This window comes from Neofelis nebulosa, chromosome 12 (genome assembly GCF_028018385.1).
Source record: "Neofelis nebulosa isolate mNeoNeb1 chromosome 12, mNeoNeb1.pri, whole genome shotgun sequence".
In the NCBI taxonomy this organism is placed as follows: domain Eukaryota; kingdom Metazoa; phylum Chordata; class Mammalia; order Carnivora; family Felidae; genus Neofelis; species Neofelis nebulosa.
The window spans coordinates 26,592,664-26,615,041 of record NC_080793.1 but is presented as its reverse complement, the minus strand read 5'-3'; the positions used below and the strand labels follow the sequence as shown (position 1 = coordinate 26,615,041).

The 22,378-nt window shown below is 43.4% G+C and overlaps 1 protein-coding gene and 1 long non-coding RNA gene across 11 annotated transcripts in view; one reads left to right on the top strand and one right to left on the bottom strand.

Moving 5' to 3' along the window:
* Positions 1-15,533, top strand: part of ZNF462 (zinc finger protein 462) — a 141,590-nt gene extending 126,057 nt beyond the window's left edge. For 7 of the 9 annotated variants that reach the window (XM_058694657.1, XM_058694656.1, XM_058694659.1 and 4 more), the window contains 3 exons: positions 6,854-6,986; positions 11,339-11,462; positions 12,643-15,533. In XM_058694657.1, coding sequence (XP_058550640.1) covers positions 6,854-6,986; positions 11,339-11,462; positions 12,643-12,850 — 465 coding nt within the window. In that variant the 3' untranslated portion in view covers positions 12,851-15,533. Of the gene's footprint in view, positions 1-6,853; positions 6,987-11,338; positions 11,463-11,829; positions 11,976-12,642 lie in introns of all 9 variants that reach the window. The other 2 variants (XR_009251506.1, XR_009251507.1) reach the window with 2 other exon arrangements.
* An 805-nt stretch (positions 15,534-16,338) lies between these two features.
* LOC131491537 (uncharacterized) overlaps positions 16,339-22,378 on the bottom strand; it is a 210,361-nt gene continuing 204,321 nt past the window's right edge. For both annotated transcript variants that reach the window (XR_009251508.1, XR_009251509.1), the window contains one exon: positions 16,339-18,513. This is a non-coding gene — a long non-coding RNA (uncharacterized LOC131491537). The remainder of the gene's footprint in view (positions 18,514-22,378) is intronic.

The following is a 22,378-nucleotide window of genomic DNA, read 5'->3' as shown; positions in this document are numbered from 1 at the left end:
TTTTTATGTTACCAGTACATTCAAATAACATTTATTGTGTGTCAACTCGATGACCGACCTTATACTCTGTACTTATTTAAAGCTAAATAAGAAGTGGTTGCTACCCTGGAAGAGTTTATAAGCAAGGAGGTAACACAAGCTTAAGTAAAGAACCACAAGCCAGCATGACGAGTGCTTGATAAAGGTGTCTACAAAATAGGAGGGCAGCACGGAGCAAAGCAAATAATGGTGTCACGGCTTCTCTTCCGTAGAACTTTAGTATACTTAGTTGAATGTCCCTTCTAAGAGCTTTTATGGGAGCTCTGATCGAAATGCTCTGAATTCAAGATTTTTACCTGCACCTTTGACCATCTTCCTATAAGAAATCGTAGAGACAATGCTGTGCTGACCCTTTCTCCTACTGATTTCATTCTTGTTCTGACTTTCAAAGATAGGCAGAGATCGCTGGGTAGACCACCTGATATTATTATTATGTTTTAATGTTTATTTATTTTTGAAAGAGCACAAGTGGAGGAGGAGCAGAGAGAGACACACAGAATGTGAAGCAGGCTCCGGGCTCCAAGCTGTCAGCACAGAGCCCAACATGGGGCTCGAACTCACGAACTGTGAGATCATGACCTCAGCCAAAGTCAGAGGCTTAATCGACTGAGCCACCCAGGCGCCCCTAGACCACCTGCTATTATAAGTCAGAGGTTGGCAAACTATAGACCATAGATCAAATGTGGCCCACTGCCTGTGTTTATATGGCCCACCAGCTAAGAATGGTTCTGATATTTTTAAATGACTGAAAAAAAATCAAGAGAGTAGTATTTCATGACACATGAAATTATATGAGTTTCAAATTCCAGTGCCTGTAAGTACAGTTTCATTGGAACACAGCCATGCTTATCCATTTCTGTATTGTCTGTGGTTGCTTTCAAGCCCCAGCGGCAGTTGAGTAGTTGTGACAGAAACTACATGGTCCAGAAAGCTTGGAATACTTGGTTATCGGGCGCTGTGCACAAAGTTTGCCCGCCATGCTGTAAGGCCTTTAAAATCTTTGCAGCTCTACACATCCTTGGTATGGGACTGAGATGGGCATTTCTCGTGTAAGAGGCAGCTTTCCCGTGCTCTCTGGTGTCACTTCTTCTAGAAATAAAAATGTTCACTTTGGCCTTTCTTCGTAACATGAACATGCAGTGTTAGGTGACGTGAACATCCTGACAGCTTGTCCCTTTTGAAGGTACAAATGTTAAGTAAGAAGGAGGGGGGACTCTGGAAACATTAAGGGATTTTTTCTTCATCGCGATCTCCCCCATTTAATGTCTGCGAAGTAATCTGAAGACAAGGGTGTCTGATTTCATTCTTTCGTTAACCAGCAAGTTTATATCAGTCTTGCCTGTAAGACTGGGTTTGTCACCATAGGACAGCATGAAAATGCATGTTCAACTTGTAATATTTGTAAATCATATAATACTTCTCCCCTTAGAATAAGCCTCGAATATGGAAATTCCTTCATATCTAGGGAAATTCATTCATTTTGCTGAATGGTTAAAAAAACAACAGACAGAAAGACAAACATAGTTGCAAAGCTTGAATACGAGGCGCGAACGTGGAAGGGCTTACAACGTCAGCACACTCCAGTGTTAACGGGTAAAGGTTCTGCTGGTTGTTGGCGGTTCATCTCACATTCTTAAGGGCTAGTGGCCTGCACAGGGGACTTTGGATTCATGGGCAATCGCAAATAACTTTCACGGATATAAGGATCTATATATAGTTTTACAGTCTGAGGGATTATGTATTTGAACAAGCCCATCTTCAAACACATGTATGGTTTCTTTTGCCTTCCAAAGGCTTCAAGGAACCAGGTTCTAAATCTCGAACTCTTACCCTTGGTCTTTCTCCCTCTCTTGTGGGCCTTTTGGGAGACAAGACAGTCAATTTTTTGGCACCTCCAGAGAAAGAAGTGAATTTCCCTCAGTATGTCCTCTGCATATGCGCAACCTCTAGGTCCGGAAAGTAACTTACTGGTATGATCACTTCAGAAGCTGACTTAGAAATCTGTTGGGACTTCAGTAAAGTCCATGGCTTTTGAGTTGATTTCACATCTGGAAATTTAGCCCATAAAGTGAAAGCTAAACATGAAAGAAAGATTTATATACAGTAAGATGGCTTGCTGCGTTTTTAATAGTGAAAAGCCAAGAAGAGCCAAAGGCGAATTCATATGGGGGGAGTCAAGTAAGGTGTAGTACATTCAGTTGGTAATAGTGATTGAAAATGATTATTAATGGTATTTATACCATGCCAGGCATAAAAGAAAGCAGGATACACACTTGTAGGTTTTTTAACATGATTATAGCAATTAAATAATCTATGCATAGAGAACAGGAATACAGAAATACAGTAACTCATTAACAGTTATATGTATAGATAGTTGGACCTGAAGCTTTTTCTATTTTCCAGTTATTCTTCATGCGTGCTTTTAGGAAAGAAAGACATAGTAAATTAAAACGAAGAAGTACTGTAGGCAGGAGAGAGCAGCACCCCCTCTAACGCAGACACTGCACCAGCCGTGGAGATCCAGCTGTGAACGAGATGCACAGAGTGTCTGTCTGTCTGTCCGCATGAGCTTACAGTTCAGTGGGGGAGGCTCAGGCCATAAATAGTTAACCACTGAGCGGAAGGAGTTATAAAAGGTGGGGGGGTGGGAGGGGGTTGCTGCGGAAGCATAGAGCCAGGACATTCAACCAAGGAGGAGTTTACGGAGGATGTAGTGACACAGAAGCAGGGCTAGAAGACAGAGGAGTCCCTGAGTAACAGAAGCAGGTAGAGAGAATTTCAGACAGAGAAAGTGGCCTGTGCAGGAAGAGGCAGAAATTCCAGAGCATGGCGTAGTCTGGGAACGTCAGTAAGTTCAGGATGGTGGCAGTTCAGGTGGTCTGGAGAAGGTGGGCCCGGTGAGGAGATAGCTGGCCATTTCCAACTACAGTGAGAAGTTGAGATTTTGTCCTCCGGGCAAGCGGAAACTGACATGAGTAGACTTACATATTTATTTCTAATCGCTCAGACCACACGGGAAAATAGATGCAAGACTGGATGCTGGGAAAGCAGCAAGGAGGGAGGGAGGGAGGGGGCTTGCAGTATTCCAGATGAGAGACGGTGGCTCAGAACTGCAGCAAGGGTGGACCTGGTGGGTATGATGCTAAGTGAAATAAGTCAGAGAAAGACAGGTACCAAATGATGTCACTCATGTGGTATCTAGAAAACGAACGAATAAACAAAGAAACAGACCCATAAATACAGAGAACAAACTGAGGGTTGCCAGAAGGGAGGGGGTGGCAGGAGGGGCAAAACGGGTGAAGGGGAATAGGAAATAACAGGCCTCCAGTTATGAATGAGTCACGGGGATGAGAGGCGCAGCGTGGGGACTAGAGCCAGTGGTGTTGTAATGGCGACGTGGACTGATTGGACGTATCTACCATGGTGGTGACCGTAGCATAATGTATAAACCAATCACCTCATTGTACACCCAAAACTACTGTAATATTGTGTGTTAACTATACCTCCATTTTAAAAACCACGGTATTTTTTTTTTAATTTTTTTTTTTAACGTTTATTTATTTTTGAGACAGAGAGAGAGGGAGACACAGAATCTGAAACAGGCTCCAGGCTCTGAGCAGTCAGCACAGAGCCTGACACGGGGCTCGAACTCACCGCGATGACGCGGGGCTCGAACTCACCACGAGATCGTGACCTGAGCCGAAGTCGGACGCTTAACCGACTGAGCCACCCAGGCGCCCCAAAAACCATGGTATTTTTAAAAAATGAATATGATAAAGCACTAACATCTTTGAGAAGTAATTAAAATTCCAAATAATAGTTAAAAGACATTTTTAATGCATCAAGGAGTCTTCCTGTTGTATTAATATCGGATGGCTGATTTGGGAATTTAAAGTTTAGGGAGAACCCAACATCGTAAAGGGTTTTTATTTTAAAATCTTCTGGTTAAATAGCAAAATTTTGAGTTTTCACTTTGAAATCTTTTAATTGCCTAACAAAGATTTTAGAAAGCTTCAGGACAAATAAATCCCGGGTTAGCCCCGGATGAACGTCATACCGTGAAAATGTCATGTACTCTTTTAAAATTGTGCAGACTCCAACATGTTAACAGTTTTCCGGTGGAGGGATGATGGTGACGGGAAAATGGGCAAATACAGTCCTTAGAAAAACCCAGAAGGAGGAAAAGAAAAACATAACATTTGGTTTTGTGACAGATCTCCTTCTGTCATGAGTTCCCTGAGAAGCAGGGGCTTCTCCATCTAGCATGGGGCCTGGCATACGTGGGGTCCTTGTTGAAGGAACGAACAAATGACTGAACGGATAAATGACCTGATTAAAGGAGACATTTGAGGATTCTTTTTGACCTATCTTATCTTGGTTTCCTTATTTTCATTTCCTGGCAACGGCCGCCCTCATGCCCTTCACACACACCTGCAGTTGCCCCGGCTAGAGGTGCAAAGCGGAGGAAGGTGGTCAGAAAAGGCTACGCTTGGGGCACCTGGGTGGCTCAGTTGGTTGAGCATCCGACTTCAGCTCAGGTCATGATCTCACGGTTCATGAGTTCAAGCCCTGCATCAGACCGCTGCTGTCAACCTGCATCAGATCCTCTGTCCCCCCTCTCTCTGCCCCTGCCCTGCTCGCACTCTTCCTCCCTCTCTCTCTCTTTCTCTCTCTCTCTCAAAAGTAAATAAACGTTTATGAAAACAAAAAATTTGGTCACATAAGGATATGTTACTTTACACATATTTCAAAGTTAGGTAAATTGGAACCTTGCCTCCTTTTCCTGAAAAACTGGCAACCCAGAAAACTTTTATTCAAATATTTGTCATAAATGCTATTTGGTTAAAACGTAGACTTTGTGGCTAAACATAACTTCATAAATATTCATTTACGATGCTTGTTATAAGTGTTTCCAAAAGCCAAAATTGGAAAAGGCCACGTTCCCAGAAAGGAGAAGGAAACTACATTTTGGGGAACTATTATGTTGTAGGTACTGGGCTGACACCCTTTAACAAACGAGGACACTGAGGATGTACCTTGAGTAACTTCCCCACAATCTCGTGGTTAATGGCAAACTGTGAACTTGAAGTCAGGTCTGTCAGACTTCAAACCTCATTCTCCTTCTGCTCTTCTTTTGTGTTTTTGTCATACAAACAAAGAAATAAAAGTCCTTGTGGGTCTGGAGGAGTGAGGCGTGGTAGATACATCCCAGGTAGGAAGGTGCTGTAAGCAGAAGTCCCTTGAAGACAGTTACTGTGAACTGTTAGCAAGAAAGAGCACTAAAGATTCTGAACGTGACTCTTCCTCCCTCTCACCTTAGTCCATTAACTTTTCATTTTAATTAATTCTGCAGATGAGCAAAGCAAGCTCTTGCCTTCCCTGAGCGTTTAGCAACGAGAGCAACAGAAACTTCTTTTCTCCCTCATGTTGGGCTGTTGGCAAAGTCCACTGTCAACCGATTTCATGGATCGCATTATTAAAGTCGGATCAATTTATTATTCCTCTCACTTTAAAAGTGTGTTTATCCTGAGTTTTCTTCCTCCTTTTGCACACTGCCTACCTTCTACAGGATGTTGTTGGGGCAATATTAAGTCTTTTTACAGGACTGTCTATTGGCCCTGCTACTCTGAGTCTTTTTCTCTCACATTTGTCACAGTTGATGATGATGTTCCCATCTGCCAGGCATATGGAATTGGTGGTGCTCAGCAAATCTTTGTTCCAGTCTGGTCCCAGAGAGTATTTTGGGATTATCTTGTAAATTCTCCCTTTCCTCTCCTGTGCCCTCAGTATGCTCTGTCTCTTCTGTAGCAGCTCTTGAAATCTAATGAATGATGTCTGCCTTCCCTCCCGAACTAAACTGTGAGCCTCTGGAGGCCAGGACAGGGTCTCACTCATCTCACTCATCTCACTCATCTCTGTGGGTCCCTCCCCCGGCCCCCAACAGGGGGAGCACGGCACCTTCCATAGAGGAATAGCCCATCGCAGTTGAATGACTTGAGACATACTGTTGGCTTGAGTCCCGTGCTAACCTGTTGTTCCTGATAATTCTATGCATACAAACTGGAGAAATTCTGAAAATAGATTAGTCAAGAAGGTAAATTTTGTGCTACTGTTGATGTAAGGACCCTAAACGTAACATCATTACAAAGTTTTTTTAGTGTGGATTTTTATTTCCCTTGGGTGTAACTCCTTTTAGGAGTTACTCGTCTAGATTCTTCTCAGGTAGTCCCAGCTTCAATCTACAGGTTATGGTCAGCTTTGAAAACAGTAACACTAACAGTGACAGTATTGTTTTCCATTTACTGGAGTCAGGAGTTGGATAGTTGTTATCTGGCCTAAGCTGGGGTAGCCCCCTGACCTCCAGGTTTATAAGACTGTGGGGAAGAAGGTTGTGACTCTCATGCTAAGTTTTCAGGAACCTTCCAGAGCCTCTTCACCTCCAGAGGTGTTTGAAACTTAGGTAGTTTAAGAAAGTTACACCTTTGAAATCAACTCAAAAGGTATCACTGGACACCTACTCTGTACCCCGGGCTTTGTGATACTTTGATTTCCTGTTGACTATAGCTCACATTTTATACTAAATCTAGTAAGGAAGGTCCAGTGTTCCTTTAAAAATGTTGGAATGTGGGGTAAAGGACAGACCCGCCTCTGGAATAGTCAAAGTGAAGAAAAGGTTCTCCTAGGCACTGGTGTTGTACTGTCCTGATTCCAAAAACACGGTCATTGAAGATGATGTTGGAAAGATCTCTCCCCCAGGGAGAACTCTGTTCAGTCTGCGGTTCATTATTCTATCATTTGTTTGGGCCTTTTTCAGGTTAGCCGTAACTTTGAGCTGGTTGGACGGGTTAACTTGGATCAGCTGGAACAGATGAAGGAAAAGATGGAGAGCTCCAGCAGTGATGACGAGGACAAGGAAGAAGAAATGAACAGCAAGGCTGATGACAGAGGTTAGTCTCAGCCCTGCCCTCGGAGGCCCAGATGGCATCTAGCACGTCCATGGTGAGACAGAAGGGAGGCAGAAGGTTGTTGTAGGAGGAACAGAAGGAATGATCCTTCTTAGTTAAGTAGCAGAACAGACTGACTTAAGAAACATATCAGGGGCCGTGTCCTTGTAAACTATTACCAGCCATAGAAACTTCAAGGAAAACAGACATTTTCTAACTATAGCTATATGTTTGTTAAGAAATATATGGTGGTGATTTGTTTTTAATAAGGACCACTGGTGTCTGGGGAAGCTTCACAATAAGGATGGGCAGACAGTAACACAGAGGACACCGTAAATGGAAATGAGCTTAACGTTTCATTACGAGGAATGTAAGTGAACTTCCCATTGAGCACTTAGGTAGAATTGCTGCTGCTAGGGCATCCACTGCTGTGTGGTGGGGGAGGCTGCAAAGAACTTGAACCCTGAGCCCTCTCTGGAAGTCCCTCTGCCTGGCCCTTAACACCTTGTAAAGAGAGAGAAAGGGAGCAACAGTTTTCATTCAGCCGTGTGTTCACAAAGCAAGCTTTCATGGGATTTGTGTACTCTTTTTCCAATTTCCTCTGAGTCCAGAATTATTCTCAAGATAAAGCTTTTCAAAAGTATATCTATATAACCATTCAAAAAAAAATGTAGGCCTACATTTATATGATCTAGAGTTGTAGTTTTCTGTATTGTTCAACATAGAATATTGTGGAAGTCCCCAGAGGGTGCATATAAGACTATGGGTTTCAGATGTGTTAGTGTAGTTATTAGGGATTCATCAAAAGCACCTGGATAACAAACATGAGAAATACACAGGATAGATACCATCCCAGTGACGATAAGAATGGGATGAGGTTATCAGCATGGAGCATCCTTATGTGCCACGTCCAGAGTTTTCTTTAATCTGGTATCATGTAGAGGGTTCTGCAGTTGGCCTGCCTGAATTTGGCTCCCAGTTGTGCTATTAACTAGCTCTATGGCTTTGGGTAAATTGTTTTATCCCATCTGCGTTCATTACTGACAATAATAATATCACCTACCTCCTAGAGATGTGGAGAGCTTAAATGAGATGATGTACAAGACACCAGCGCAGTTCCTGAAGCATAGTAACCACCTCATCGATGATAGCCCTGCCATGTCATGTATTATCATTTTGCAAAGGGGGACATACAGTCCCAGAAAATTTAAGAGTTTGTTCAAAGGAAAAACATATATATTGGAAGCCGAATTTAGGTCTTCTGGCTCCAAAGCCAAGATCTCTTTACACTACATCTCATTTCTCGAACACTTGGACCAGTGGGATGTTCTTCACTGAAGGGAACCTAGACCTGAATCCCCTTAGGGCCTCCCTCCGAGGTGCACGTCTGCAGAATGTCACTGTCTCCCCTCCTTACCCAGTGGGTCTGCAGGCCTCCAAATGCCTCTTTGGTGGCCATTTCGCTTGGAGGTTCTCCTCCCTGTTCTCTTTCCTGCCCAGCCCCTCTTCCACTCCATCCCCACCATGACAACCGTAGCAGGGGACCACAGGTTTGCAGTGTGGGGGTCCATTCGGGCCCCTGAAGTCCCAGTGAAGACAACAGCAGGGACTGCCCGCTCTTCAAAGCTCCCGCACCCATGGTCAACCTGAAAAATGAGTGGACAAATAAAACACCCTACCACGTAGGTTGATTGCCCTTGTAAAGTTACAACTTTTATTAGTAGATGCCTTAGTGATCCATTTCTTGCAAGGGAAATGGCTGTGATCTGAGGAAGCATGATTTCTAATTTTTTTCCTTTTTTTTTTTTTTTTAACATTTCACAAATATGTTCTTAGTGATGAATTCTTTAACGTCTGTGCACTGTTAGCAGAGTTCTCCAGAAGAGGATGCTTTTGACAAGGGGGACAGAGGCTCCTTTTGCTTCATGGTGCTCTGTGCCCTGCTGTTGTTTAGGAAATAAGTTATTCCTTGTTGGCTACTATGACTTGTTTTCATCTCTAAGGCTGAGCACATATGATTTTAGAGGTTACAAGTGTTGCAGAGGCAAGAGGCCCTTTTAGTCTTCCCCTCCCCGTGACTCCTCCAGAATGAAAGCATAGCAAATTAGAAAAATAGATGGCAGTTAGGTGCGTGGGGCACCAGGCAAATTTCCTTCCTTGCCTGGCTTGGCCGCCCCCTTTGCGTGGGCACTGGGGCGACAGACCAGTTCGGTTTGACTGTAAAGAATTTCATGGTGTCTGATCACTTCTCACTGGAAAGTGTAGTATCCACATTCATGAGCCGTAACCACATGGCGGGGGGGAACGTCTTTGGGTAGAGGGGCATGTATTCCTCTCTCTGAGGGTAGGGGATTTACATGAGTAACTTCTAGTAATGTTAATGAGAATTACAAGCCTAACCCTCCCCATCCCCCTCTCCGATCCTTGAAAGAACAGCCTCCTTTGTCTCATCTCCTTTGAATCCATTCTCCACCATCTAGGTATATTCTTGCCAATGAGAAGAAATGGCACACAATAGCCTCGGGGAGTTTTTGCCAGACGGTCTGTCTTCTAGGAGTAGAGCGGGAGGTGGCTTTAGTGCAGCTCTCAGGGCTGATGGAGAGCTATTTGATGTGTGACAGGTAATGACTGGCCTCCTCCTTTGAGGATGAAACAGCATGAGCCATTGGAAAGAATAGATGACTGGTTTCATGTTTCCTAAGGGTAAAGGAGCAAATGTGCCAGGAGCATGCCCCTCGTTGGCAAGTGTAGACTTTCATCAGGCACGCTCAGTGCAGGGGGCTCATGTCCTTGTAGCCACCCCATACCCAGCGCCCTTTCCAACACGGGAACTAGAGAGAAGACTGACCGTGGCCATATCGCAGGTCCTGCCTAGGAAGCTCGGAGGGAATTTGAAAGAGAAGAAACCAGGCATGAAGAAATCAAAATTAACCCAAGCAGAATCCTCCCCACCCCCCTCTCATTATGCAGTTGGGAGGAGTCAGGAAGGCATTCTGTTGATTTCTTGCCCAAGATAATCCCTGCTAAGGAATTAATGCGCAGAGCAGATGGTGCTGTCTCATTTCCAATGAAAAGAATCAAGGAAGATAGTCTGTGCAATTATTTTTAATGGCTTGTGTGGTGATCTTCTTAATTTGTGAGAAAATGTTTCATCTTTTGTTAAAACTGGCCCATTCACATAGCGTTTTGTGCTAAAGATTAAGGCAGCACAGAGACACCTATCCTGTTAACGTCATCCTGAGGATTTGATTAGATGAAGTGTTTCAACCAGGGGACATCTTCCTGTAGCATCTTGTATGTACAAGCACAGGGTGACCAGATATGTAGAGATGATGGACATTTCCCCGTATGCTGCCCTCACTCTGCTGCGTGGCTGCAGGACCGTCTCGGCCCTGCTGTTTATTATCCACAAGGAGATTGGCTCTCTGTGGTGTAACGAAAGACATATGGGCTTAGGACTCGGGAGAACACAAAGGCCACGTGAGCTCTCATCTTTGAGTTTGCCAGGAGGAGTGGTCTGTAAACAATTAGCCAGCCAATCCACATTGATCAGACCCCTAACATGTGCCCAGCGCCATGGAGAAAACAAAACGACCGTCAGTATTTGATGTTTGCAACAGACCTTCCAGAAATGTCTATACCCCCACATTCATGAGTACCACCAATTGAGGAGTAGATGTCAGGCAGCCAGCCAGGGGCCCTCACTAGCTCAGGACATACTTTTACAAACTGGTCTCCCCGCTTCCCAGGATTCTCGTTCACGCTAGCTTCTTTGCTCGCAGATCTCATTCAGTGCTCGTTGCCACCCTGTGAGGTGTTGATTATGACATCCGTGACAGATGAGCACAAGTCGTGAGCCCTCAGCTCTACTTGGAACGCATCGAAACCCTGAGGTCTGCTACACGTAACCTGGTCCAGTGCCTCTATATTCTTTTTAGTGAGCAAAGATAAACCTGTGTCAAATAGAAAATGAATAGGTGCTAAATAGCGAGGCACTGGTAGAGCATCCTAGAAGGAAGAGATTCGATAGAAAAAACTGCCGAGACGCTGTTGGAATGGACAGAAGGGGTTCTTCGGGCCAGAAAGACCCAGACTATTTGTTTGTGATGAGGCAGTGAGGAGGAACGGGGCTGCTGGGGGCCTGGGACCCAGGAGCTGCTCTTGACGGCTATCCAAGAAATGCCCTGACGTGAGAAGCCAGTAGGAGAACTAAGAGTAAGGAATCTGGAAATTGCCTTCATGGAGGGTTTTACGGGTGAAAGTAGGAAAGAAAGGAGGTTTCCTAATGAATGTTGACTTCCCTCTTCTGCTTCCTCCCACAGCACACAGGTAACACTTCTGCTTTCTCCTCACAGATCTGATGAGATTTGCTGACCGTGGGGCTGCTATTAACACTGAGAAGCGTTTTCCATGTGAATTTTGCGGACGGGCGTTCTCACAGGGCTCTGAGTGGGAAAGGCACGTGCTCAGACACGGCATGTAAGTTGAGCCGTCCCAAGATCGCCTTTGCCCAAAGTGAGAAGTGGCAGGGAGAGCAGGTTCTGTTTTTTCGTTTTTTGTGTTTTTTTTTTGTTTTGTTTTGTTTTGTTTTGTTTTTGGTCCCCCTGACAATCCGTAGGCCCTTCCCTCTGTGTCACACTTTATTTCTGGGCTTGGGAGGAGAGGCAGCCATCAGGAACTAGGTTTCTTCTTTTCTGTTGGTTTTTTCAATGGTCACCCAGACACAACTCAAATGAGGAAAAATCATCTTTACGAAAGACAAATCCCACTCAAGCCCTCGCGTGGAAGTTTAGCGTTCTCCAGCCAGTGTCCCTTCAGCTTTCATTAGCCTGACATTCTCTGATAGAGCGTGGACCGGGGTCAAAAGATCTGGCTTCTGTTCCTGCCTCTGTGATGACTCATTCCCTGAGTGGCCTTGAACATTCCCTCGCACCTCTTGGTGCCTTCAATGCTCTGCCTCGGGGACAGAGCCAGCTTCTGCCTGCCTCCCAGGTAGGTGGGAGCATATCCGTAAAACACTTATAAGATCTTTGAACATAAAACTGTCCCCTAGACGAGGCACTCTTAGTCTGTCAGACAGAGAGAACCCAGGAGTCAGTTCCTGAGTAGAAAATGCCCCTGAAACCCCAAGCATCTAAACTTCAGAGAACCTAACTAAGTTTCCCTAGACATGGGTTCCATCTTTGGGTTTTTACTTTTTGTTTGTTTTTTTATGATTTGTTTCTGGATCCGTCCATTAAATCTTTACCTGAGTTGCTCTTTTAGTCTTCATAAATACAGCCAATCTCCAAGCTTATGGGTTACACAGAGGAGTTTGAGCATAAGACAGTTCTTGCTACTACTACCAGTTATGACCTATCACCCAGTAGGAGAGGGAACATAAAATAATTATGTTAATGTGGACACAAGACATGGTATAATCAAAACAGAGTATAATAATGGCTATTTTTGTAGGTTCACATCTTTAATAAGATGCTGAAATACATGACCTAAGCATAACATGTAGCAAAGGATAAATCACTCAGAATTTACTCACATGTTCATGGCATTTACGCAAAGGAAGCCCCAAGGTCTTTTTAGGATCAGGGAAATAAGGACTTTTTTGTTTAATTAGAAAAAAAGGCATACTCATCCATCTCTACCATTACTGTTTCTCCAGGGCGTTGAATGACACCAAGCAGGTGAGCAGAGAAGAAATCCACCTGAAGGAGAGTGTGGAGGACAGTATTAAGATGCCCTCTATAGAGGAAAAGGAAGATGATGAGGCAATCGGGATAGACTTTTCCCTAAAGAGTGAAACAGTAGCCATCTGTGTAGTAGCTGCTGACAAATCTCTCCTGGAGAATGCAGAGGCCAAAAAAGAATAAGCGTTTGGTGAACTTCTTAATCAAACCGTACTTGAACCGTGATGAGAAAGTGGGGAGGGCCAGCTTGGGCTGAGAAGGGTGGGGACAGAAAAGAAGACAGAACAAAGCTGCTTTTTAGGACTGAACAATCTATTTTCAAAGCACTGGTACCTGTGTGAGTGAGTATGTAAATTAAAGTTATTTAAATGGTTGGAATATGTGGCTCCTTTTCCATCACTACACCTTTTCTTCCGGATCTTCATCATGGAAGTGTCATTTGTTGCGGAATATGGAAGCACCTCCCATGCACACGGTGTGCTCTGTGGTGGTCTTGGACAGGATGTGGAAACAGAAGCTCCGTGACAGTACAAGACTTCTCTTAGGGGAACAACTTTTTGACGCACATCTTTCGGTGCGTTTTTCTAGTTTTAATACCTTAAGCTTTTTCAAGACCTAACTGCAGCCGCTTTGGGAAAAAACAAACAAACAAAAAAAAAACAAAAAAACAAAAAACAAAAACAGAAAACAAAAAAACTGCTTTGCATAAAACAGTCACCTGTTTCCTAGTACCTCAAACTTAACCAAGGGAATTCTCTGCATTTGTCAGTACTACCTGTCGTCGTTGTGGTTAAATGTAGAGAGAACTGCTGGGCAAGACGGTGAATGGAGAAAAAAAAAAGAGAGTTTTAAAGAAAGGAACACAAATTGTGCTTAAAATCCCCACGTGGGTTTTATTTCTTAAAATACTGTGATTTTTTTAATTATTTTAGTAAAAAACAAAACAAAAAAAAGAAACAGACTTTAATTATTAGATAACTGTTTGTGAATTGTCATCCTTTATTCCAGGTAAGCTGTTTATTAGTGTTCAACTATAATTTAGAATTTGGTAGATTCATGTGAGCTAATTTTATGGTGACTGTGGAGTTTTGTTTGCCACATGTTTATTTTCTATCAATTTGAGTGTTACAAACACAGCACAATTCAGTTTTCACATAAATTGTTTTTTTATGTGCGTGTTATTGTTGTTTTAATTTGGGGGTAAGGGAGATTTAGTTTTTTGTGAATAGGAATGTCTTTATTTTAAACATGGAAATAACAAAGAAGTTAACTTTTTTTCCCCCTTAATTTAACTAAAGAACCAAACTTTTCGGCACAGCTATGCAGCTTGTGGGCCAGACGAGGAAGTCCTCTTCACCCTTTTGTTGCTTGTCCATTAACACATTATCCGTCTCACACAAATAATTTCTGTTAGGATGGGCTGGCTTTTGTGTGTGATTAAAAAATCTGTGTTCTGTTTTTGTTTGCATTGTGTTTTGGGGGAGGGTTTTTTTCATTTATTTTGTGGAACAAGGGGATATGCTAGAATCCCATCCCTTTGGTGAGTGGACAAGAAATACTTATATCCTATAAGGAGCCGGAGCCTGGAGAACTACTTTTTTTTTTTTTTTTTTTTTTTTTTTTTAATGTAGCTGCCAGCTGCTCTGTTTCCCAATATTAGCTTTTTCAGGAGGGAGCAGCTTAGACTAAATCTAAGTCTACATTTATAATATGTTCTGATTGTGAACAAAGGGTTTCATTCCAAAAAGTAGAAAAGAACTTTCCTTGAAGCCTAGGTTATAGAAGCCTGTGTGTGTGTGTGTGTGTGCTTGGATGTGTGTGTACTCGTGTGTATGCGTGTGTGTGAGTCCTTTGGTTTTCATGTTTTGTTTTTTTGTTTTTTGTTTTTTGTTTTTGTTTTTTTTACTTGGAAGGGTTGTGGGAGGGGGAGGGAAGAAAGGGGCAGGGAATCCTGAGATGACAGTGTCCCACACAGCTTCAAATAAAATCCATGGAAAGATATTGCATTTGTGGAATAGGTGCTTACTTGAAAAGCATGTTCTTCTTTTATTTTCTTGCTGTTAAAAAAGTTTTATTTGTAGGGAGTTTCTTTTAATTTAATTTTTTTTTTTTTAGGGATGGGGGCCATCATGTGGAAACCAGACAATGGGGAAAGTGTGATCTAGACAAAGATAACATTTTGTGTCCATATTTGTTTTTAATTGGCCTCATTTCAAATGTATTAAACAGTTCCATACCTGGATTGGGTGTTTGTATGGTTACCAAAAAAAAACAAAAAAACAAAAAAAAAAAACAAAAAAACAAAAACAAAAAAAAAAACAAAAAAAAATCAAGCAAAAAAAAAAGGAAAGAAAGAAAGAAAAAGGAAAAAAAACCAGAAAATAATTGTGACATGCTTTTATCACTACTTTATTTTTCAAATAACATGTAAATATTGTAATCCATTGGATTTTGTTTTGCTAACCTGTTAATAAAAATATGGGACCATTATCCTTTTAACAAGGCTAGAATGTCATTTTTTTCTTTTTTCAAACATATACCTGATATTTTGTGGCCGCACATTTTGGATGCATTATTATAATTCTGTTGACTGTAATGACATAGAATTTACAACATTTTTTTGTTTAATTTATACAGAGGACATTTTTTTTTTCAGAGCTTGAGAGAAGATAAATAGCAAAATGAGAACCTGTTGACTCCAATAATCAGTGTTTCCCAATACTTGATAGGAGAGAGGGAGATTCTGAGTTCTTGAAGCCAAGGGTTTAAAAAACAACAAAACACACCAGTAGGTTATTCAAGTTGTTTGCAACATACATTTTGTAATGAAATGTGAGAAATTAATAAAGAATTTTTTTCACATGTGTTTATGTGCATCTGTTGTAGATCATTTACAGATAAGAAATGTGGGAATAATAACAGTTGTCTTTCAGTGCATGTACAGGAGACCTAATTCAAGCCACTGAGTCTACACAGGTATGGAAAGCAAAGGTAATAGTAAGGTGAGGTATGAGCTGGGAGTTTTAAAGTTAATATTTCTACATCAGATATTTATCACCAATTGGGGGAATTTTATGGAAGGAAGGTTTTCCACCAAAAATGTGAATCAAAGTGCTATATGAAGCTCGAGAAAGAGGAAGTACTAATGAATAAATGTCATCTGGGGACCCTGAATCTATGAGCACAGTTATTTTAAACTACTGCCACCAACTATCTTACACCAGTAATTATTATTATCATTAACATATTCTTTGAGCTACCCTGTTATAAATCAAAGGAAAAATTAATAGTCATGAAAAGTAGAAGAGTAAATTAAAACCAACATCACTGATTGTTAAACTCAGCTGATTTATACGATCTGCCTTCACCAGGGTTAGGAGAAGAAAGGCTCACAGATCATTTGTCCAGAACTCGTTCTAAAAATTTGGTTCTCAACTTTCCTTGTCCTCCTTATCCCTTCCACAGAGGAGAGTTTTTAAGACACTTAAAAGAGCATAAAACACAGAAAACAGAAATTTGGATAAATCAGAACCCAAAGGGAAAATGAGGACTGAGTAGCAAAGTAATTATGGTGGAGAACTGACAAAAATGCATTCTGAGAGGCCATACATAAACCATGTATTTGGCTCAGAGCTTCCTGGTAGGCAAGGAAATGAAAGATCAATCAAGAATCCCATTCACATTCACATTTACTTTCAAATGCTCAAGAGATACTCAACCTTTTCCAAAATTGCAAGCTGAGAAGTTTCTTTGTGTTTTTCTAAAGGAGAGAAAGTGACGTAGAACTTGTCCATTGACAGCTGTTCTCTTGTGGCCTCCATCAAATAACAGTGTATTGAGTTGATGTCTAATCCATACTCCCACTTTGTTTTATGGAAAGTAAGTGGAATATACTGATACATTAATCATGGTAGGGACTGCAACAGGGCAACTCCTTGGAACCATAGAGATTTAATTCTTCCATATGTTCTCATGAGGGTCAGTGTGAGGTATGCTTCCGTCTGGTGACTCAGGAATCCACACTCATCTAATGATGCTATCCTTTCAATACACGAATCCTAGGATCATTGTTGAGAGCTTTGGCTGATACACTTCCTCAAATGCCTCCTCCAGGAAATAGCACCTATCACTTCTCACTTCTCTGGCCACGTGGCCCCATCTAATCACAAGAAAGGGGTTAAGTGTGTGGTCTTGTCTACCTGTGTGCCCAGGAAGGCCACCTGAGCTGACAATCTCTACCATAATCAGGAACTTCATAGAAATGTTCCTTCGGAAACAGGTGGGGGTGGGGGTGGGGAGTGGTCAGAAACCTTCCATCCTTTGCAAAGCACAAGATGCAGGTCCTGTTAACCCCTGCACTTAACCAATATTTTTGAGCAAATATTTGGTGGAAGTCACTGTGTGACAAGGAACGATACATGCAGCCCCTTTCTTCTGACAGTTCATGAATAGTGAGGCCAGAGGTGCAACGTGGGGAAGATGTACTGCAGGAGGTGCTGGGGCTTGCTGGACCATTAGCCACCTCTGTTGATCCTGGCCACCCTGGGGAAAGATGGCCTTGATTGTGAACACCTTTCCTCTGTCCATCTGAAAGCTCACATTGGATTTAGGAAAGGATGCAAGAAATTGGTTCTTCATACACATTTGGAGGGTCTTCAGCCCTGAGTTTAACAAAAATTACAATTGCAGCTCTCCCAGGGCTGTGATACAGAGGACAGCACTCGATCCTAGAGACCGTAAGACGCTTCAAAGTATCATGCTCATTATTCCCCGAAAATGTCAGTTCTTTTCCAAACATCCTGCTCTCTGCACATGCCGTTCCCTCTGCCTTCAGTGAACTTGGATTTACCAGAAATTACCTACCCTATAAGACCCAGCCCAACTGTAACTTCTGATGTGAAGCCTTCCTTGACTCTCTATGCGTCACATGATAGTCACTCTACTTATCACCTGCCCTCGTCTTAATAAACATTTATTTATTGAAGACTCTTCTCTTCCCCACCCCCCCACTCCAGCTTAGACTTTAGCTGAGACACACTGCTGTCAGATGCAGCTAGCCTTTTTAAATTCAAATATATTCCTGTTGATACCAAGTGTTAGTTCTCATCTGATTTGGCATCTATGTTACATTTTCTTTCGGAAAGCTTGAGATTGCTTTTTTAAATATCTAAGTAAAAATATGCAGCCTGGTAGATGAAAAATGTCTTTGTCTGAAAGTCTCGGCTCTCTGAAAAAAACATCAGAAGACTGAACCGGCAGTCCCCCTCGAGAGGTCACTTCGGCCATCCTCCTGCCGTCTTGCTCAGATGTGAATAGGAAATGGATGGGGAGATCCACTGGGTCTGAACATTTGGCATCAGTGGCCACCAGCCATGGGGTAGGAGACGCAGAAGCCAGAACCGGAGGTGACGGCGGTGGAGATGTGTGGCTTTGACAAGTGGATAGACTGTTAAGATGTGTGGTGGTGAAAGCAAGCCCCAAGGGTGGGGAAGATGGGTCCAGAGGCAGGCCTGAGGGAAGAGGTTTTCTTGGAATACGAGCGAGTTGGACATGTTTATTATACAGAGGGAAGGAGCCATGATAGCAACAGGGTAACTGGCAAGCAGATTCATACTGGGTGTCAGGCCACAGGAGAGCAGTGAACTTTGCAGACAGACAGGGACTCTTTCCTCCTAGGCAGAGAAGAGGAGAGGAACGTGATCTCCATATGCAGCCATAGGTGGAAGATGTAGGTGGGGAATGAGTTCATGCTGATGAGCCTTGTCTTTGAGGTGGGATCCAAAGTGACAGGTGGGGGATGAGTTGGCCGGTGGAGATTTGGAGCTGTTACTGAGGGTGGGGTAGAACTGAGTGGAGGGGACAGGGAAGCAGAACAGAACAGAAAACATGATAGAAACAGCTGACTCCAAGGTTCTGGGGTAATAGATCTTTTGCTAGGAATTCCCTCACCATCCCCGCACCACTGCCATGCCCCACCCCCCGCCCCGCCGCCCGACACACACACACACACACACCCCACAACCACCATCACCACCTAATAAAGAAAGGAAATGGAGAGACAGAGAGAGCCAGCTCTTGGAATCAGAAGGGATACTTCCTTTCTCCGCCTACTTAATTATCTGGTTTTTTGAATTAGGGGTGGAAAGCAAACTCGCCTTGTTTCTATTCACGATTTCTCTCTTGAGTTTGCTCCCATTAATGAAACAGCTTAGTTTGGTTAGCTAACTGCATGCATGACTTCCAAAAACCACATCACAATGCAGGAGGAATGCAGCCTCTAGCAACGCTACAGCAGCTTAACCACATTGTTTAGAGAGAGGAGCAGGGCAGTGCCAGTGCCTCTGAAATCCATTTAAGATGTGTGAAAACACAAGATTGAAATTCTGACCTTTCCCCGAAGCTGAGAGAGTCTACTCCAGGGGGCTGTTTGGAAGACTGCAGCTACAGGCCTGGGCCCATCCACGTCTCCCCAGGACTCTTGGCCCCCAGTGGCCCGTCCAGTTGGGAATCCCTGCCTCTCTGTGTCCATCTGTCCCTGAAGGCGCCAGCCTGAAGGCAGCTGGGCACTTTGGAAGAGGAGATGCTGAGTAAAGAACAGCACTGGGGCCAGAAGAGAAGAGAGGTCGTCAGAGGGCAAAGAGAGGAAAAGGGGAAAACCTTATCTAAATCCTGTGGGTCCTGGTCAACGGTCAACAGTCACCCACTGCCTTTTCAGATTTGCATCAGAGAGGATACTCCACCCCCATGGGCTTTCTGATGCTAACCCGGATGTCAAAATGTTGGAGGCATCATGGGGCATGAGGAAGGGCATGGAGCTTGGGATTTGATTAACGTGCCTGTAGATGGTGGATAAATATAGCAACGCTGATCAAGAGTGCTGTGTGTGCTAGGCTGCCTCAGTTTAAATACTGCCTCGTCTGCTAACTTAAGTGGGGAGTGAACCTCCCTAAACCTCGGTTTTCCCATCTGTGTAAGTGGAGATAAAAGTACCTAGTCACATACATATTACAAAGATTGTATAGAGAGACATATAGAGCACCGCCTCCCCTACCTCAAAGAACGGGCTTATGGAAACTGCCAGAGTAGGAGAATTGCGGTCTGGAGAAATAAAGACCTTCCAGAGAACTGGGGAGAAGGTAGGGGCCACAACAGCAGCAAACCTATGAAATGTCTTGTGAAGATGTATTTTTAACTCCTCCTAAAATAGAGTAAAAAAAAAAAAAAATCCGTGACATTTAACACATATTAAATCACAAATAACAAGTGCTATCCAATTAATTTCGATTTACCATCCCTTGCTTTTATGAAGATTTTCAAGGTCTCCCTCTCCTTAAGTTTTAAAAATTCAGATGTCGGCTCAGAGACAGATCGAGGAGTCCGCTGATTGGCTTGTTTGTTCTCGGGTCCGGGTCTCCGTCCATATACTCACTGTTCACTGCTTCCCTGGGTATTGTTCTCTCTGTTCCCCAGAGACCCAGGCTCAAGGTGCCTCAAAGAACAAACCTCAGGCACCATCTGTGCACACAAGGTGCGGTCCTCCCCTGGGGCTCCCGGTCTCGGGAAACGCTGCCTCTTACCTAGCCACCCAAGGAGAAGTCTGGACACTCACTCCAGCTCCTCCCCTTCGGCACCTCCCCAGACGCCCCTTGAATCCACCTGCCGCTTGAATCCAAGTGCGGCCGCTACCACCACTTCCTGTCTGGTTTCCTCCCAACTAACCAGGCCACACAAGGCAGCCAGAGCTGAGGCAAATCTGATTCTGTCGCTTCCTTTCTTTTAAAAAAAATTTTTTTTAACATTTTTATTTATTTTTTTTTTACTTCTTTTTATTTTTTAATTTTTTTAACGTTTATTTATTTTTGAGACAGAGAGAGACAGAGCATGAACAGGGGAGGGTCACAGAGAGAGGGAGACACAGAATCTGAAACAGGCTCCAGGCTCTGAGCGGTCAGCACAGAGCCCGACGCGGGGCTTGAACCCACGGACCGTGAGATCATGACCTGAGCCGAAGTCGGACGCTTAACCGACCGAGCCACCCAGGCGCCCCCATTTTTATTTATTTTTGAGAGACAGAGCATGAGCGGGAGAGGGGCAGAGAGAGAGGGAGACAGAATCTAAAGCAGGCTCCAGGCTCTGAGCTCTGAGCTGTCAGCACAGAGCCCTGATATGGGGCTTGAACCCACAAGCCGTGAGATCATGACCTGAGCAGAAGCCAGACGCTTAGCCAACTGAACCACCCAGGCGCCCTTGTTGCCTCCTTTCTTAATGCCTCTCAAGCCCTTCTAGCTCTGTCCTCCGGGCCCCTGCCCCACAGATGCCAGTGACAGCAAACATCCTGTAGTCAGTCTCCCAGCCATTCCTCATGCACTATCCATGAATGCACCATGCCTTTCCACACACTGCTCCAATTGCCTGGAACTCTTCCCTCCACCTTCAACCTAACGCCTCTTGCCCTTGGCTACTCAGCTGAGGTTTAACCACTCCCTGCTTCAGGTTTTTATCCCATAAAATGAGCATAATAATGGTACCTTCTTCACAGGTTGTTGGAAGAATGAATGAGTCAAACCACATAAAGCGTGAAAAACTGTGCCTGGCAGTTTGACAAATGCTAGCTATTATTATCCTTTCCAGGTAGCCTTGACCCTGAACCACACTCCCCAGGTTATGTGTTTCCATATTGTCCCACACTTCCTTCATCATGACACTTAACAAATGGGACTCAAACTGAATCACTAGACTTAATATTCTAGGATCATATTTATCTCTGTCATTGCTCAGGGTAGGGCCAGGAGCACTGTGGGGATGTGCTGAATGTTAGTTGAATGAATAAATATTCAGGCCAAGAGGCCCTTTTGCCTCATCCCAGATGACTTACAGAAACTCCTTCTCACTAGGGCTTCTGACAAAATACCCTGTGATGCTTGAGTTCCTGCCCCAGCTCTCACTAACCAGAGACAACCCCATCAACGCACTGTGTTGGAGGCATGACAGACAGGGTTACTCTCTCTTTCACTTAAAAAAGGAAGAAAAAAAAAAAAACCACGAAGAGGGAAACAACTTAGTCATCACCGTCAACCTTGGCAAATAAACATTGCTATTACATACTCCAGAACTCAAGGAGCAACACATAATTAGGCACAGGTTCAATCAGCAGCAAGATGCAGGTTAGGTGAGAGCAGAAAATGAGTGGCTCATTTGCACTGCAGAAGAGGTGAGGATGTTGATTTTCATGCAAACACTGTCTCTAAGATTCCCAATTAAATAAACACATTAATATTTTTAAGGCCCAACTGAGGTGAAATGCTTTTTCTGAGAAAAGAAGCAAAGAAGCTGCATATCTGTGTTTCAGAGTGCCAGGAGCAGATTTATTGTGACTTTACTTGTTTTCTGATTATAAGCGTAATATATTTTCGGGTCGCCTGGATGGTTCAGTTGCTTAAGTGTTCGACTTAGCTCAGGTCATGATCTCATGGACCATGAGTTAGAGCCCCGTATCGGGCTCTGTGCTGACAGCTCAGAGCCTGGAGCCTGCTTCGGATTCTGTGCCTCACTCTCTGCCCCTCCCCGACTCACATTGTGTGTGTGTCTTTTTCTCTCTCAAAAATAAATAAACATCAAAACAAAATTTTAAGTAATATATTTTCATTGTGAACATCTTTAAAAATATAGAAAACAATAAAGAAGAAAATAAAAATCTCTAATAATCTTACA